Source organism: Bombina bombina, chromosome 4, assembly GCF_027579735.1.
Source record: "Bombina bombina isolate aBomBom1 chromosome 4, aBomBom1.pri, whole genome shotgun sequence".
Taxonomy (NCBI): Eukaryota; Metazoa; Chordata; class Amphibia; order Anura; family Bombinatoridae; genus Bombina; species Bombina bombina.
This window is the reverse complement of record NC_069502.1, coordinates 851934702-851952629: the sequence shown is the minus strand read 5'-3', so window position 1 is coordinate 851952629 and position 17928 is coordinate 851934702. Positions and strand designations below refer to the sequence as shown.

General features: G+C 40.6%; 1 protein-coding gene across 2 annotated transcripts in view; it reads right to left on the bottom strand.

Annotated features, from left to right (window-relative positions):
* The window catches only part of LOC128655649 (gastrula zinc finger protein XlCGF26.1-like), a 65195-nt gene extending 48142 nt beyond the window's left edge, over nt 1-17053 (bottom strand). Inside the window, exons 1-4 of one of the 2 annotated variants that reach the window (XM_053709237.1) lie at nt 16965-17053; nt 15488-15637; nt 6163-6267; nt 1309-1413 (exon numbers count right to left, since the gene is read on the bottom strand). In XM_053709237.1, coding sequence (XP_053565212.1) covers nt 1309-1413; nt 6163-6267; nt 15488-15533 — 256 coding nt within the window. In that variant the 5' untranslated portion in view covers nt 15534-15637; nt 16965-17053. Of the gene's footprint in view, nt 1-1308; nt 1414-6162; nt 6268-15487; nt 15759-16964 lie in introns of those variants that run through there. The other variant, XM_053709238.1, reaches the window with a different exon arrangement.
* Nucleotides 17054-17928: the final 875 nt, after the last annotated feature.

Genomic DNA, 17928 nt, shown 5'->3' with positions numbered 1-17928 from the left:
CAGCTAACAGTCCTAAAGAGAGAGCTAATGGCAACTAACAGTCCTATAGAGAGTGTTGATAGTAGCTAACAATACTATAGAGAGTAGAAAGGGTCATAAGCAAGGCGAGGAGAACATGCAATTTTATTTACATGAGACAACATGTCACAATCACAGAATCTCCCATTTACTTAACCCCTTAAGGACCGGGCACTTCAGACAAAAACTTCCCTAAAAGACCAGAGAATTTTTAGCATTTTTGCCATCACTACATTTAAACAGAAATAGAGCCTTTTTTTACCAATCAAAACTCTATATTTTTTTTTAGTAGACAACCCAAACTATTGATCTAGGCCCATTTTCGTATATTTCATGCCACCATTTCACCACCAAATGCGATCAAATAAAAAAAATTGTTAACTCTTTCACAATTTTAGGTTTCTCACTGAAATGATTTACAAACAGCTTGTGCAATCATGGCACAAATGGTTGTAAATGCTTCTCTGGGATCCCCTTTGATCAAAAATAGCAGACATATGGCTTTGGCATTGCTTTTAAGTAATAAGAAGGCCGTTAAATGCCGCTGTGCACCACACTTGTATTATGCCCAGCAGTGAAGGGGTTAATTAGGTAGCTTGTAGGGTTAATTTTAGCTTTAGTGTAGAGATCAGCCTCCCACCTGACACACACCCTGCTCCCTCCCTGACCCCCTCTCAAACAGCTCTCTTCCCTCCCCCACCGCCCAAAGGTCACCCCCATCTTAAGTACTAGCAGAAATTCTGCCGGAAAAAACAAACAAAAAAAAACCTTTTATTTTTCTAAACTTTTTTTTTTATTATTATATATTTTCGGCCGGGTAGTATCCCCTTTTACCTCCCAACCTCCCTAAACCCCCCCAAACAGCTCTCTAACCCTCCCCCCAGTAGCTGTAGTTGCCCCGCCCCTCAATACCCAAACCCCCTCCCAGATCCCTTTTCCTCAAATTATCCAACATATGATCCCCCTCAATCACGCAGCTGGAGTTTTTTTTTTTTTTCCTCTGTAGCATGACTGAGCTATCTCGCCCACTCCCGCCCTCCTCCAGTGATGGGCGGCCCACCCGCCTCCCTCTTTACACTCCCACCCACCAACTATCGGTCCCACCGCTGTCCAATGCAGAGAGGGCCACAGAGTGAGCAGAACTCAGCAAATCTATTTCTGCAGTGCCCCACTCGTGGGGCATGCAGAAATAGCCCAATCTCGCTCAATATTGCGAGAGAAGCCCAGGGTACGTTGCTGGTCCTTAAGGGTACGACACTGGTCATTAAGGGGTTAATATGCGCTAGTCACCTGTAGCCGTATTTATAGGAACTTCATCCTCCTCAGTCTTCACCTGATCACACGTAAACAGATCTTCTGTTATCTCAAATCTCATTATATCAGTGTTATCTTCATCTGTACAAATAAAGCAGATTTTATAACCCATGATCTAGTTTTTATAACTTTACCACAAAATAGTTTGTGTATTTCCCAGACAGACAATATCACCAATTGTGTGCTGTGGTACTTTCCTTTTTATCTCTTTCTTATCTCATATGTTTTTAGGTGAAAGGAATGTTAGACACACCATACGTGCACCCCTGTGAGCCTCAGACACAACATGCGTGCACCCCTGTGAGCCTCAGACATAACATGCGTGCACACTTATTTGTAACCTGTGTGCCTCAGAAACAATATTTGTGCTCTCTCATCTTTTACCCACGTCCCTCAGAGACAATATACGTGCACACCGACCTGTAACCCACGTCCCTCAGAGACACTATACGTGCACATCCACCTGTAACGTGCATCCCTCAGACACACCATACGTGCACACCCCCCTGTAACCTGCATCCCTCAGACACACCATACGTGCACACTCACCTGTAACCTGCATCCCTCAGACACACCATATGTGCACACCCTCCTCTAACCTGCATCCCTCAGACACACCATACGTGCACACTCACCTGTAACCTGCATCCCTCAGACACACCATACATGCATACTCACCTGTAACCTGCATCCCTCAGACACACCATACGTGCACACTCACCTCTAACCTGCATCCCTCAGACACACCATACATGCACACTCACCTGTAACCTGCATCCCTCAGACACACCATACGTGCACACTCACCTCTAACCTGCATCCCTCAGACACACTATACATGTACACTCACCTGTAACCTGCATCCCTCAGACACACCATACGTGCACACTCACCTCTAACCTGCATCCCTCAGACACACTATACATGTACACTCACCTGTAACCTGCATCCCTCAGACACACCATACGTGCACACCCACCTGCATACCTCCCAACATTTGAAAGTGCCAAAGAGGGACACTTTTCTTCTCGCTAACAGACCCCCCCCCACACACACACACAGACACATTTTTCTCCTGGCTAACAGAACCCCCCCCACACCATCTCACATAACAATGCATTGTCTCAGAAAGAGTGTTCTCAGAGATTCTACCCCCTGCACCTGTTTAGATATGACAGGAGCTCTGCTTAGGCTTCCTATAAATGACATATATAGATAACACTAAAGGGTTAAAAAGGAACAGTAAGGTAAAAGTAAAAATGTATTTGATTTAGATAGAGCGTGCCATTTTAAACAACTTTTCCATTTACTTAGTTTACCTAATTTGCCTTGTTCTGTTTATATAATTTGCTGAAAAGCATATATGCCTCTTGTCATTGACTCAAATGATGCACTAGCTAGCTCTCAGTAGTGCATTGCTGTTCCTTCATAATAACGATATCAAGAAAATTTGATTAGCAAATCAATTTGGAAAGTTGTTTAAAATTGTATAATCTGTCTAAATAATTTTAAAAAATCTTTTGAGTTTGATGTCCCTTTAAAATACTGATTCAAGTACACCAAACATGCGGCAAAGACTTAAGTGGTTTAACCCATGAATGTCTACAACATGTAGTATTTTTAACCCTTACCAGTATAGGAAAGTGGTAAGGAAAGCAAGAGCAGCTGTGAGGCTGGCATATACTGTATTTTAAGAGGAAATATAAAAGCTGCTATAAACTTGTCCCCACTCCCTAGCAACCATGTCAGGTTTAAGGGCACCTAGTACTTATAAAAACCCATATTTAATACAGCACACACACAAGTTTAGGGTTTGGTTTCAGACAATGGAAAAAATGTGCATACAATTGTGTACCTGCAAATGATTAGGAATGTGAAGAATGTCAGCCCAGTGTCACTGACCTTTAAAAGTGAGATATAAGAGAGATCCAGGGAGAAGAAACATGCTAAGGACCATTTATTTATCATCTTAGTCTCACTGACCCCATGTGATGAAGTGGCTCAGAGGTCAGCCAATAATACTAATAAGAAGCAGGGGAGGTAAAGCTAGAGATCGGCAGCATGAAGAAGCTGAAATAGTCTGGCAGCTCCTGCAGTCACGGCTGAGAGTTTACAAGTTTACAACTAATTGATTATGTTTTTGTTCCTCCCTGCACTATTAAGCCTACCTTATCAGCACACATAGCCTGGCCAGGAGCAGCTGGGTTCATTCTTCAACATGTGGGGCTGGTGGAACGGCAGTGACAGGGTCTACAGAAGGGAAACTCCCTTGTTGTCTAGCCTGGTCTGCTCTGAGCCGGAGTCTGTGTGCTGGGAGGGATAGGCTTCAACTAAAATTACACCATCAACAATGCAAAGGATAGTTCTTTATAAGAACCTGGTGTAATTTAGCAAAGCGTTGGCAGAGATAAAAAGTATATCACTCACCCTACTTCCGTATTAACTCTGCACAAAAATCGGCAAACACTGCCCTGGCTGCAGCAGTCACCCCCTAGATTGACCTGACGCCTCATGAGTCACACAGTCACAGTCTCAATAATATGCCCACAGTGACATTACCCAACTTGGACACCTCTTGTTGTTTGCCGCTGCCCGCACTCACACAGAGACTAGTAACCATGTGCAGTCATACACTGTGCCGCTATTGGGTGCAATTTTAGTCCTGTGATGATCACATGGTAAGGAGGGCCCAATAGGATTTAAAAAAAATAAAATAAATACAAATTAAACTTTGCAGCAGCTCGGGGGCTTTGAGGAAATGCGGGACGGACAGCACTCTTCCCAGGACGGCGGGACAGACCCTTAAAATCGGGACTGTCCCGCAAAAACCGGGACAGTTGGGGGGAATGCACCTGTAACCTGCATCCCTCAGACACACCATAAGTGCACACCCACCTGTAACCTGCATCCCTCAGACACACCATATGTGCACACTCACCTGTAACCTGCATCCCTCAGACACACCATATGTGCACACTCACCTGTAACCTGCATCCCTCAGACACACCATATGTGCACACTCACCTGTAACCTGCATCCCTCAGACACACCATACATGCACACCCACCTGTAACCTGCATCCCTCAGACATACCATAAGTGCACACCCACCTGTAACCTGCATCCCTCAGACACACCATACCTGCACACTCACCTGTAACCTGCATCCCTCAGACACACCATACATGCACACCCACCTGTAACCTGCATCCCTCAGACATACCATACATGCACACCCACCTGTAACCTGCATCCCTCAGACACACCATACGTGCACACTCACCTGCAATCTGCATCCCTCAGACACACCATACGTGTACACTCACCTGTAACCTGCATCCCTCAGACACACCACACATTCACACTCACCTGTAGCCTGCATCCCTCAGACAAACCACACGTGCACACTCCCCTGCAACCTGAATCCCTCAGACACACCACACATTCACACTCACCTGTAGCCTGCATCCCTCAGACACACCACACGTGCACACTCATCTGTAACCTGCATCCCTCAGACACACCATACGTGCACACTCACCTGTAACCTGCATCTCTCAGACACACCACACGTGCACACTCATCTGTAACCTGCATCCCTCAAACACACCACACGTACACAATAACCTGTAACCTGAATCCCTCAGAAACACACCACGTGCAAACTCACCTGTAACCTGAATCCCTCAGACACACCATACGTGCACACTCATCTGCAACCTGCATCCCTCAGACACACCATACGTGCACACTCCCCTGTAACCTGCATCCCTCAGACACACCATACGTACACAATAACCTGTAACCTGAATCCCTCAGAAACACACCACGTGCAAACTCACCTGTAACCTGAATCCCTCAGACACACCATACGTGCACACTCATCTGCAACCTGCATCCCTCAGACACACCATACGTGCACACTCACCTGTAACCTGCATCCCTCAGACACACCATACGTACACAATAACCTGTAACCTGAATCCCTCAGAAACACACCACGTGCAAACTCACCTGTAACCTGAATCCCTCAGACACACCATACGTGCACACTCATCTGCAACCTGCATCCCTCAGACACACCACACATGCACACTCACCTGTAACCTGCATCCCTCAGACACACCATACGTACACAATAACCTGTAACCTGAATCCCTCAGAAACACACCACGTGCAAACTCACCTGTAACCTGAATCCCTCAGACACACCATACGTGCACATTCATCTGCAACCTGCATCCCTCAGACACACCACACATGCACACTCATCTGTAACCTGCATCCCTCAGACACACCATACGTACACAATAACCTGTAACCTGCATCCCTCAGACACACCATACGTACACAATAACCTGTAACCTGAATCCCTCAGAAACACACCACGTGCAAACTCACCTGTAACCTGAATCCCTCAGACACACCATACGTGCACACTCATCTGCAACCTGCATCCCTCAGACACACCATACATGCACACTCACCTGTAACCTGCATCCCTCAGACACACCACACATGCACACTCATCTGTAACCTGCATCCCTCAGACACACCATACGTACACAATAACCTGTAACCTGAATCCCTCAGAAACACACCACGTGCAATCTCACCTGTAACCTGAATCCCTCAGACACACCATACGTGCACACTCATCTGCAACCTGCATCCCTCAGACACACCATACGTGCACACTCACCTGTAACCTGCATCCCTCAGACACACCATACGTACACAATAACCTGTAACCTGAATCCCTCAGACACACCATACGTGCACACTCATCTGCAACCTGCATCCCTCAGACACACCATACATGCACACTAACCTGAGCTGATACTGTCGCTGGATTCCTCATCTGATGCTTCCAGTTGATGCCTCACCCACAGATCTTCTGTTATTTCAACTTTCACTATATCAGTGTCATCTGCATCTGTACAAAGAAAGCAGATTCCGTTTTATAAATTTACCATAAAAGAGTTTGTGTATTTCCAAGATAGGCAATTTCACCAGATACACAGACTGTGGCACTATTTAGCTAAAGGGACAGTAAACACCAAGCACTCCATTTATCAAGCTGGGTATACAGCTTTGGCGGCACTTATCTGCAGGCTCACATGAGCAAGCCTGCAGCTGATAGTTAAGAAAGCAGCGGTCATCAGATACGTTCGCCTGGGGTGATTGACAGCTCCTACTAGCGCACCATTAGGCTTAGCATGAGCAGGGGGTGGCATTGCACAGGCGGATGCTTGTGCACTGTTTCTGCGATAACAGGCGGCCAGGTTTGCTAGAGCAAACATTGCCGGTCCGGGCTTTGATAAATGAGGTCCCTAGCGGTTACAACATTTTCTGAAGTCTTGTAATAAATTAACATACTAGGTAAGCATGACTTATTTTTGGAATGGAATAGCCAATCGGGACTTGTTATTTGAGTTGATAAGGTTAGCTACAGTCATAAATCAGTGAGAATGAAGTACCCGCTAGACACCAACCCAACACAATCAGCACTGAAGAGGAAGAACACTGGGAAATAGTACAGAACACCTCCAGCGCCGCACATACGTCTGCCGCCAGCTACGCACTGAAGAGCTGCACCACATTGTATATAATAAGTTTATGTAACCAGCGGTAACAGAATATTAGATGCCTCAGTGCTGCACACAGTGACTGTGTCTGTAGACGCACACAGCTAGGGTACTTTGCTCAAATTTAGCTCCTTTACATGACAAAAAACATAGGTATACTCAAGAATGTGCACGTAGTTACCAGCTATATAGAGCTTGCCCCTGAGCCTACCTCAGTATGCTCTCCTGACAAACACTGCTGCCTTATATAGAGTGCGCTCTTTAGCCTACCTCAGTATGCTCTCATGACAAGCACTGCTGCCTTATATAGTGTGCTCTTTAGCCTACCTCAGTATGCTCTCATGACAAGCACTGCTGCCTTATACAGAGCATGCTCCTGAGCCTATCTAGTGCAGGCTGCTGAGCGTACCTCAGTATGCTCTCATGAAAAGCACTGCTGCCTTATATAGACTGCACACCTTAGCCTACCTCAATATGCTCTCATGACAAGCACTGCTGCTGTATACAGAGCATGCTCCTAAACCTACCTTAGTAAGTTCTCATGGAAATAAACTGAGTTTCAACAAAGGCCAAGAGAAAGTGGTAAACGTGATAACAGAATACATTTTTAATTTAATCACATGTACTAGCCAATTAGTGAAAGTTTAATTTTGATTCTCATGTCCCTATAACAGGTTTATTTGCCTCTGTTTAACCCCTTAAAGACCAAAGATGTGCTAGGCACGTCCTACAAAAAATGCACGTCCTCTAGGGTTTCAAGTGATGGAAGCGATGCTGATCGCTTTCAGGGTATTGCAGCGATGCCTCAATATTGCATGCGCAGACGGGGCACGGACGGGGGATGGGCGGGGCACGCGGGGGACACAGCTCTGTGCCTATAAACCTTATTAAACCCCTGATTTAGTGCTCCCTGTATGTGACCAACAACACCACATACACATTATAGTAACTACACAGCTCTGTGCCTATAAACCTTAATAAACCCCTGATTTAGTGCTTCCTGTATGTGACCAACAACACCAAATACACATTATAGTAACTACACAGCTCTGTGCCTATAAACCTTATTAAACCCCTGATTTAGTGCTCCCTGTATGTGACCAACAACACCACATACACATTATAGTAACTACACAGCTCTGTGCCTATAAACCTTAATAAACTCCTGATTTAGTGCTCCCTGTATGTGACCAACAACACCACATACACATTATAGTAACTACACAGCTTTGTGCCTATAAACCTTATTAAACGCCTGATTTAGTGCTCCCTGTATGTGACCAACAACACCACATATATTATAGTAACTACAAAGCTCTGTGCCTATAAACCTTATTAAACCACAGATTTAGTGCTCCCTGTATATGACCAACAACACCACATACACATTATAGTAACTACACAGCTCTGTGCCTATAAACTTTATTAAACCCCTGATTTACTGCTCCCTGTATGTGACTAACAACACCACATACACAATATAGTAACTACACAGCTCTGTGCCTATAAACCTTATTAAACCCCTGATTTAGTGCTCCCTGTATGTGACCAACAACACCACATACACATTATAGTAATTACACAGCTCTGTGACTATAAACCTTATTAAACCCCTGATTTAGTGCTCCCTGTATGTGACCAACAACACCACGTACACATTATAGTAACTGCACAACTCTTCGCCTATAAATCTTAATAAACCAGCAACTACTCAGTTTATTAAAAGGATATAGAAGTCAGTCGTATGCTGTTGCTGTACAGTTTAAGCACAGTAGTGCATGACATTGTACAATACACATTGCCTGGTGCATTAAAGGGACATAAAACCCATATGTTTTCTTTCATGATTAAAGGGTACATTAAACCCCCAAAAAATCTTTCATGATTCAGATAGAGAATAAGATTTTTAAAAAGTTTCCAATTTACTTGGAATCAAATTTATTTCATTCTCACGTTAATCTTTGTTGAAGAGATACCTAGGTAGGTAGCGTGCACATGCCTTAAGCCCTAAATTACAGGAAATAGTGCTGCCATCTAATGCTCCTGCTAATGTATAACATTGTTGCAAAACTGCTGCTATATAGTGCTGCAGACACGTGCACACTCTTGAGCTTACATTTCTGCTTTTCAAATAAGGATAACAAGAAAACGAAGAAAATATGATAATAGAAGTAAATTAGAAAGTTGTTTAAAATTTGATGTTCAATCTAAATCATGAAAGAAAAAAAAATGGGTTTATGTCCCTTTAAGATAGAAAATACAATTTTAAATAACTTTCCAATTTACTTCTATTATCATATTTTGCTTCATTATCTTGGTATCCTTTATTGAAAGAGCAGTAGCCTACTACTGGGAGCTAGCTGAACACATCAGTAAACCAATGATAAGAGGAATATAGGTGCAGTCACTAATCAACAGCTAGCTCCCAGTTCCTGAACCTACCTAGGAATGCTCTTCAACAAATGATACCAAGAGAATGAAGCAAATTAGAGAGAAGTAAATTGGAAAGTTGTTTACAATCGTATTCTCTGTCTGAATAATGAAATAATTTTTTAGGGGCTCATGTCCCTTTAACAGAAGTAATAATTAGTGGATACATTGTGCACACTGTGCACTGAGCTCATCTACAAATCAGCCCCCATTAAAGGGACAAAAACACAAAAGGAAAATACTCTAATATGTTACAGCAGGTTATTATTGTACTGTTGTTTGCATATAACTATGTTTAGCTCCTGCAAAATAATTAAACATATAAATAAAGTCAGATTCAGAGCAGCAATGCACTACTGTGAGCTAGCTGAGCACATCTCATAAGCCAATGACAAGAGACCAATGTGTGTAGCCACCAATCACCAGCTAGCTTCCAATAGTGCACTGTTATTGCTTAGGGTATGCACACATGCTTTTCAACAAAGGATACCAAAGAATAAATTGCATGCTCTATATAAACCACAAAAGTGTAATACAGGTGGCCCTCGTTTTACAACGGTTCAATTTACACCGTTTCAGAATAACAACCTTTTTTTCCAGTCATGTGACTGCTATTGAAAAGCATTGAGAAGCAGTGCATTTATTAAAATAGCCAGTAGGTGGAGCTGTACCTTGTATTGCAGCAAAGCCAAGCAAGCTGAAATTAATCAGTTTAACCTGACCTGAGCTATCGAGCAGATTTCAAAGGAACAAGATTTTCCTGTCTATAAATCAGTCCAGATTGGAATGCATAGAAAGAACTGTTTGCAGAAAAATGCAAGTGAAGTCTGTGTTGTGTGATTATTTTATTAGGTTTATAATGCTGTTTAGCAAATGTTTTTGTTCATTTAACTTAGTTTAATTATATATTCTGTGTTGTGTGATTATTTTATTAGGTTTATAATGCTGTTTAGCATTTAAAGTCTTAATTTCAAAGCATTAAAAATAATATATTAGGTGTTACTTATGACAATTTTGAGAGGGGCCTGGAACCTATCTCCCTCACTTCCCATTGACTTACATTATAAACTGGGTTTCAATTTACAACCATTCCTTCTACCTAACCCCGGCGTAAACTGAGGGCTACCTGTATTGACTTTCATGCCTATTTAAGCACAAACTGGCACTGAGCGTGAGCACCTGGTGCTGGATCTTATTGTTAAGAAGGATAGAGGTTTTTATTAGCTGTTCAGTATAAACTTCTGTACATCACCAGCTCACTACTGACTGTTATCTTATGTCTATTTAAAGGGACAGTCTACACTTTAGTCATCTTAAAAGTCTTACCTTAGATTAAGCTGCAAATAACCTCCTGCACCTTTTCTATATCATGCAACAGGAATGGTAAAGTTACTTACAAAACAGTCAGAAAGTACTGGCTAAAATAATGCACTATACAGGGAGTGCAGAATTATTAGGCAAGCTGTATTTTTGAGGATTAATTTTATTATTGAACAACAACCATGTTCTCAATGAACCCAAAAAACTCATTAATATCAAAGCTGAATAGTTTTGGAAGTAGTTTTTAGTTTGTTTTTAGTTTTAGCTATTTTAGGGGGATATCTGTGTGTGCAGGTGACTATTACTGTGCATAATTATTAGGCAACTTAACAAAAAACAAATATATACCCATTTCAATTATTTATTTTTACCAGTGAAACCAATATAACATCTCAACATTCACAAATATACATTTCTGACATTCAAAAACAAAACAAAAACAAATCAGTGACCAATATAGCCACTTTCTTTGCAAGGACACTCAAAAGCCTGTCATCCATGGATTCTGTCAGTGTTTTGATCTGTTCACCATCAACATTGCGTGCAGCAGCAACCACAGCCTCCCAGACACTGTTCAGAGAGGTGTACTGTTTTCCCTCCTTGTAAATCTCACATTTGATGATGGACCACAGGTTCTCAATGGGGTTCAGATCAGGTGAACAAGGAGGCCATGTCATTAGATTTTCTTCTTTTATACCCTTTCTTGCCAGCCACGCTGTGGAGTACATGGACGCGTGTGATGGAGCATTGTCCTGCATGAAAATCATGTTTTTCTTGAAGGATGCAGACTTCTTCCTGTACCACTGCTTGAAGAAGGTGTCTTCCAGAAACTGGCAGTAGGACTGGGAGTTGAGCTTGACTCCATCCTCAACCCGAAAAGGCCCCACAAGCTCATCTTTGATGATACCAGCCCAAACCAGTACTCCACCTCCACCTTGCTGGCGTCTGAGTCGGACTGGAGCTCTCTGCCCTTTACCAATCCAGCCACGGGCCCATCCATCTGGCCCATCAAGACTCACTCTCATTTCATCAGTCCATAAAACCTTAGAAAAATCAGTCTTGAGATATTTCTTGGCCCAGTCTTGACGTTTCAGCTTGTGTGTCTTGTTCAGTGGTGGTCGTCTTTCAGCCTTTCTTACCTTGGCCATGTCTCTGAGTATTGCACACCTTGTGCTTTTGGGCACTCCAGTGATGTTGCAGCTCTGAAATATGGCCAAACTGGTGGCAAGTGGCATCTTGGCAGCTGCACGCTTGACTTTTCTCAGTTCATGGGCAGTTATTTTGCGCCTTGGTTTTTACACACGCTTCTTGCGACCCTGTTGACTATTTTGAATGAAACGCTTGATTGTTCGATGATCACGCTTCAGAAGCTTTGCAATTTTAAGAGTGCTGCATCCCTCTGCAAGATATCTCACTATTTTTTACTTTTCTGAGCCTGTCAAGTCCTTCTTTTGACCCATTTTGCCAAGGAAAAGGAAGTTGCCTAATAATTATGCACACCTGATATAGGGTGTTGATGTCATTAGACCACACCCCTTCTCATTACAGAGATGCACATCACCTAATATGCTTAATTGGTAGTAGGCTTTCGAGCCTATACAGCTTGGAGTAAGATAACATGCATAAAGAGGATGATGTGGTCAAAATACTCATTTGCCTAATAATTCTGCACTCCCTGTATATTAGCAGATCCGTTTCCCAAATTTAGTTATCACTTATTCCCTTGGTGCCAAGATAGGCCACAAATAAACATAACTTTTATTAAAAAAGGTTAAAAATGTAAAAATTGAAACACTAGAAAGTCTCTGTAGGGTATCCAAGGACAGGTATGTTGGCCTTTAAATGATCAATTAGAATATGACTGGGCCTATTTGTATAGGTTACTAATAAGTCTATGGGAACGCATCCTCTGTGAATCAGTTCATAAACTTGAATGGATTTGTGATGTTAGTATTTACTATCTAGGTTTGCATAACATTCACTGTAGTTTCTTCATTAAATTTACTTGTGAATACAGTTTCGTTTTATCTTGTATTTTATTTGTGCATTATTATTCAATGGGGTTGATTTATCATTTTTTTGCGAATCATGTCTGCTCAACATCGTTAAATGCGGACAGCATACACTGTCCACATTTACCATTGCACAAGCATTTCTGGTGAAATGCTTGTGCAAATGTCGCCCCCTGCTCACTGGTGGTCAATCGGCTGTTAGCATGGGCTGTCAATCATCCTGATCGCATTGTATAGGGATGATTTCAATCCGCCACGTAAAAGGTGGTAGACGGGTTGAGGAGCAGCGGTTTTACGACAATTGCTTCTTAGCTTTCGTTTCAGGCGAACCTGAATCGATGGGCCTCCAAAGCAGAATCTGCTGCCTGATAAATGGAGCCAAATATATTTATTCCTTAAAGAGGGGGATGAGAAAAAGAAGATCACCAAATTGAATAGACATTTATCTACATGTCTAATTAGTGTCTTATAGTCTTGAACTAGTGTCATCAGTTAGTATATCTCATGTTGGGATGAGAATTGTTGTATAAACGGATATAAAGTGACTATTGGGTCATATGTTACTATAATTGCCTTGTTGGATAAGGCCCCTGAGATCTAGCGCTTATAGGCACAAGTTAAAGGGACACTCAATCAATATTAAACTTTCATTATTCAGATAGAGCATGCCATTTTAAACAACTTTCCAATTTACTTCCATTAACAAAATGTGCACAGACTTTTTATATTTAAACATTTTTAGTCACCAGCTCCTACTGAGCATGTGCAAGAATAAGTGTGTATGCATTTGTGAATGGCTGATGGCTGTCACATGGTACGTGTATGCATTTGTGATTGGCTGATGGCTGTCACATGGTACAGGGGGAGTGGAAAAAGACATAACTTTTAAAATTGCCAGAAAAAAAAAAATCTACTACTCATTTGAAGTTCAGACTAAGTGCTATTGCATTGTCTTGTTATCTTGCATTTGTTGATTATGCAAATCTACTGTGTTGACTAGTCCTTTAAATAGTATTAAAGTCTGATGTTCGAACTGATGGATGTTTTATATCTGGGAATTTTTTGGTATTGTTTGAAAATGATATCCCAATATTGACCCAACAATCAGCCTGAAATTATTTTTAACACAGGGTTTAGTTCATATACATAACGTTTTATATTCTAATTGATCATTTAAAGACCAATATACTGGTCCGAGGATACTTTACAGAGCCATTCTAGTGTTTTTATTTTAACAGTTGTTAATAAAAGTTATGTTTAATTGTGGCCTATCTTTGCACAAAGGGAATAGGTGATAAACAAATTAAGGAAACAAATATGCTACTATAGAGCATTTGTTTAATTTGTACTTTCGGACTGTTTTGTAAATATATTGTTCATGCACAGCACTCTAGCCACAGTATATTTATTCTAACACATTAATATATTACAGGGAATTACCACATATACTAATGAAGTGCCAATACACTTTTTCTATAATTCAATAGTAAAAAAGTTATTTTAAAATTAATATTGTTCCTGGCCGCTATGGAATGGCTGCCAAGCTCCACCCACTGATGACATCACAATCTGGGCTGCATATAGCGGTCAACCAGAAAAGGCTTACTAGTTGGATCCAGCAGACTGACAATGCTATTCAGCAGAGTGCCAAGATGTAACACAGATTGTGATGTCATCAGTGGGCGGCACTTGGCAGCCAAATCAAAGTGGCCAAAAACAATATTCAATTTAAAATAACTTTATTACTGTCCCTGCTGCATGATATAGAAAAGGTACAGGAGGCTATTTGCAGCTTAAAAGGGACAGTCAACTCCAAATTTTTTATTGTTTGAAAAAATAGATAATCCCTTTACTATCCATTGCCCAGTTTTGCACAGCCAACTTAGTTATATTAATATACTTAATTAATATGTATCTAATTAATATGCATCTAAGCCTCTTTTGACAGCCCCCTGGTCACATGGCTATTTAGTTATTATCTATTGACTTGCATTTTAGCCAATTAGTACAGTGTCAGCCACGACTCCACGGGAATGAGCACAATCTATTCTACATGGCTCACATGACTTAGCAGTCTCCTGCAGCGAAAAGCTAATAAAAAAACATGTGATAATAGTCTGTATGTAGTGGCTTAAAAACAGGCAGAAATTTAGAGGTTTAAATATTATAAATTATATTAATATAACAATGTTCATTGTGCAAAGCTGGGGAATGAGTAGTAAAGGCATTATCTATCTCTTTAAACAATAAGATCTAAGGTAAGGCTTTAAGATGACTAAGGTGTAGACTGTCCCTTTAAGCGCAGACTGACACTGAGCGTGTGCAACTTGTGCTGATCTTGTGGTTAATAAGGGTAACGGTTTTAAATGCTGCTTAGTATAAACTTCTGTATATCACCAGCAAAATACTGACTTATGTCTATTTAATCACAGACTGACACTGAGCGTGTGCATCTCGTGCTGATCTTGTTGTTAACAAGGGTAAAGGTTTTTAAATGCGACTTAGTATAACCTTCTGTATATAATCAGCTCCCTACTGACTGTTACATTCATTTGAAGCAATAGTAAATTTGCACAATCTGGTAAAGCTTTACAGAATCAATGCATTATATTAAACTAACCTTAATTCATCATTTTTAATTGACTATGCACTGTAACCTATTTTTTTTTTTGTTTCATCGTTTTTATTACAATACCCATCCAGCTGCCCAACTCAAAAGTATTTTTTTGAAGAGTAGATGTTTACACCTTGTACTTAATAGCCATGGTAGCTAAATTAGGTGACATGCACGTGACGTCCTATTTACCTCCGTGTGCCTCAGAAAGGTCTGAGGTTTGGTTCTTGTCAGACATTGTCTTGTTCAGTAAGTGAATTTGTCAGATATTATTATAATGTTTCTTCTTTACTGGCAAACGCCGTAACGTGTATTGTACGTGATCTTCACAGTAAAAGGAGCCTAAACAAAGAGAGAGATAGAGAGAGGTCTTACGTACAGTTCATTGTCATAAGGGGAAATGCTGTGAATTATGTGTGACCAACACCTGTATCTGAGCATCATAAAGAGATCAGGATTCAGGTGTTACTCTGCTTGATCACAAAGGGATTAAAGTGAATAAAACAAATTAAGGACAGTGATTATTAAAAAAACTAAAAACGTGATTAATAAACTATTCTAACAATACATATTTTTAGACCACTTATTACAGAACGTTATAGTTGGTTTTGCAGTAAATTGTCCAAATATTAAGCATTACTCTATAGAACTAAAGCTATAGGCTGGTGTAGAGTTGTAGAATGTGTTATTAAGCTTTATGTGATTATTAATGCATTTTTCTGTTGCCACCTGTGTTCTACACCCCATATATATATTTCCCCCCAAGCCGTATCCTCCTTATATAAAGGCATAATACACAGAAAAAGAGAGAGCAGTCTGCTTCATATACATCATCCCTCATATAGCACCTCATATAGAGATATACAGTACTATAGAGATGTTCAATGTGTCCTAAACACACTCCCCCCAGCATCTTAAATGGAAACATTTAAAACTGTACAGAGGTTTTCTCTGCCTCCCATTCATCTCCCTGCCCAGTGTGGTATATAGAGAAATATAAAATTACAGAAATGCTCCCTTTTTCTCACACACAGCCCCCTACCCAGCACCTTATATACAGATCTATATTATTAAAGAGAAGCTATCTGTCTCACACACCCAACTCCCTCCCCAGTACCTTATACACAGATATGTAACACACATACAGCCCCCAACCCAGTACCTTATACAAAGATATATAACACTATAGAGAGGTTCCCTCTACCTCACATATACACAATCAGCTTCCCATACCTTATATAAAGATATACAATATTATAGAGAGAGATTCCCTTTGCCTCACACACACATCCCCCTGGTATTATATACAGATATATAATTATTATAGAGTTTCCCTCTGCCTCACAAACACACTATCAGCTCCCTCCCAGTACCTTATATAGAGATATATAATCCCTCTGCCTCACACACAATCAGCTCCCTCCCAGTAACTTATATAAATATATATATATATGATTATAGAGAGATTCCCACTGCCTCACAAATACACAATCAGCTCCCTCCTAGCACATTATACATAGATATATAATATTATATATAGGTACACTCTGCCTTACCTTATACAAAGATATATACTACTACAAATAGACTCCCTCTACCTTAGAAATACACAATTAAGTCCCTCTCCAGTAATATAATACTATACAGCGGGGTCTTTGTGTATGGTTACCTTTGTGAATCTGCCTTGTTGTACTTAACTTATTTGCACATAGACGCTAGTTCCCTTCCAGCAGAAGGACCTGTGACATCACATGGCTGATGTGACCACTCGGTAGCTAGCTCCACTCTAGACAGGAAACATGTGACCTGCCTCCACTCAAAGTTTTTTTTTTTAATCAACTTTAATGTAACAAACAATCTATAGACAATCATTCTGAAAACTAAACATTTTGCGAGAAGGGTCCAACTGCAGAGTGGAGCTCCACTCTAGACAGGAAGCATGTGACCTCCACTCAAAGCTTTTGTTTTTTTTTTTTTAAATCAACTTTAATGTAACAAACAAGCTATAGACTGTGACAATGATTATGAAAACGAAACATTTTGTAGCTTTCTTGCATTCACAGTGTTTTATGCAGATTGTGATTTATAAAGTAACCACTGTGAATGAACATTAACCCCTTAGTGACCAGACCATTGTTACATTTTCTTACCCTTAAAGGGACACTAAACCCAACAATTTTATTTCAGGATTCAAGTAGAGAATACAATTTTAAACAACACTCTTATTTACTTTTATTATCTAATTTGCTTAATTCTTCAGATATCCTTTGTTGAAGAAATAGCAATGCACATGGGTGAGCCAATAACAGGAGGCATCAATGTGCAGCAACCAATCAGCAGCTACTGAGCCTATCTAGATATGCTTTTCAGCAAAGTATACCAAGAAAGTGAAGCAAATTAGATAATACAAGTAAATTAGAAAGTTGTTTAAAATTGCATGCTTTTTCTAAATCATGAAATAAAAAATTTGGGTTTCATGTCCCTTTAAGTACCGGGGCTATATTTTCCTCTTACTCATTTACTGTACCCACACATATTATATACCGTTTTTCTCGCCACTAAATGGACTTTCTAAAGATACCATTATTTTCATCATATCTTATAATTTACTATAATTTTTTTTGTAAAATATG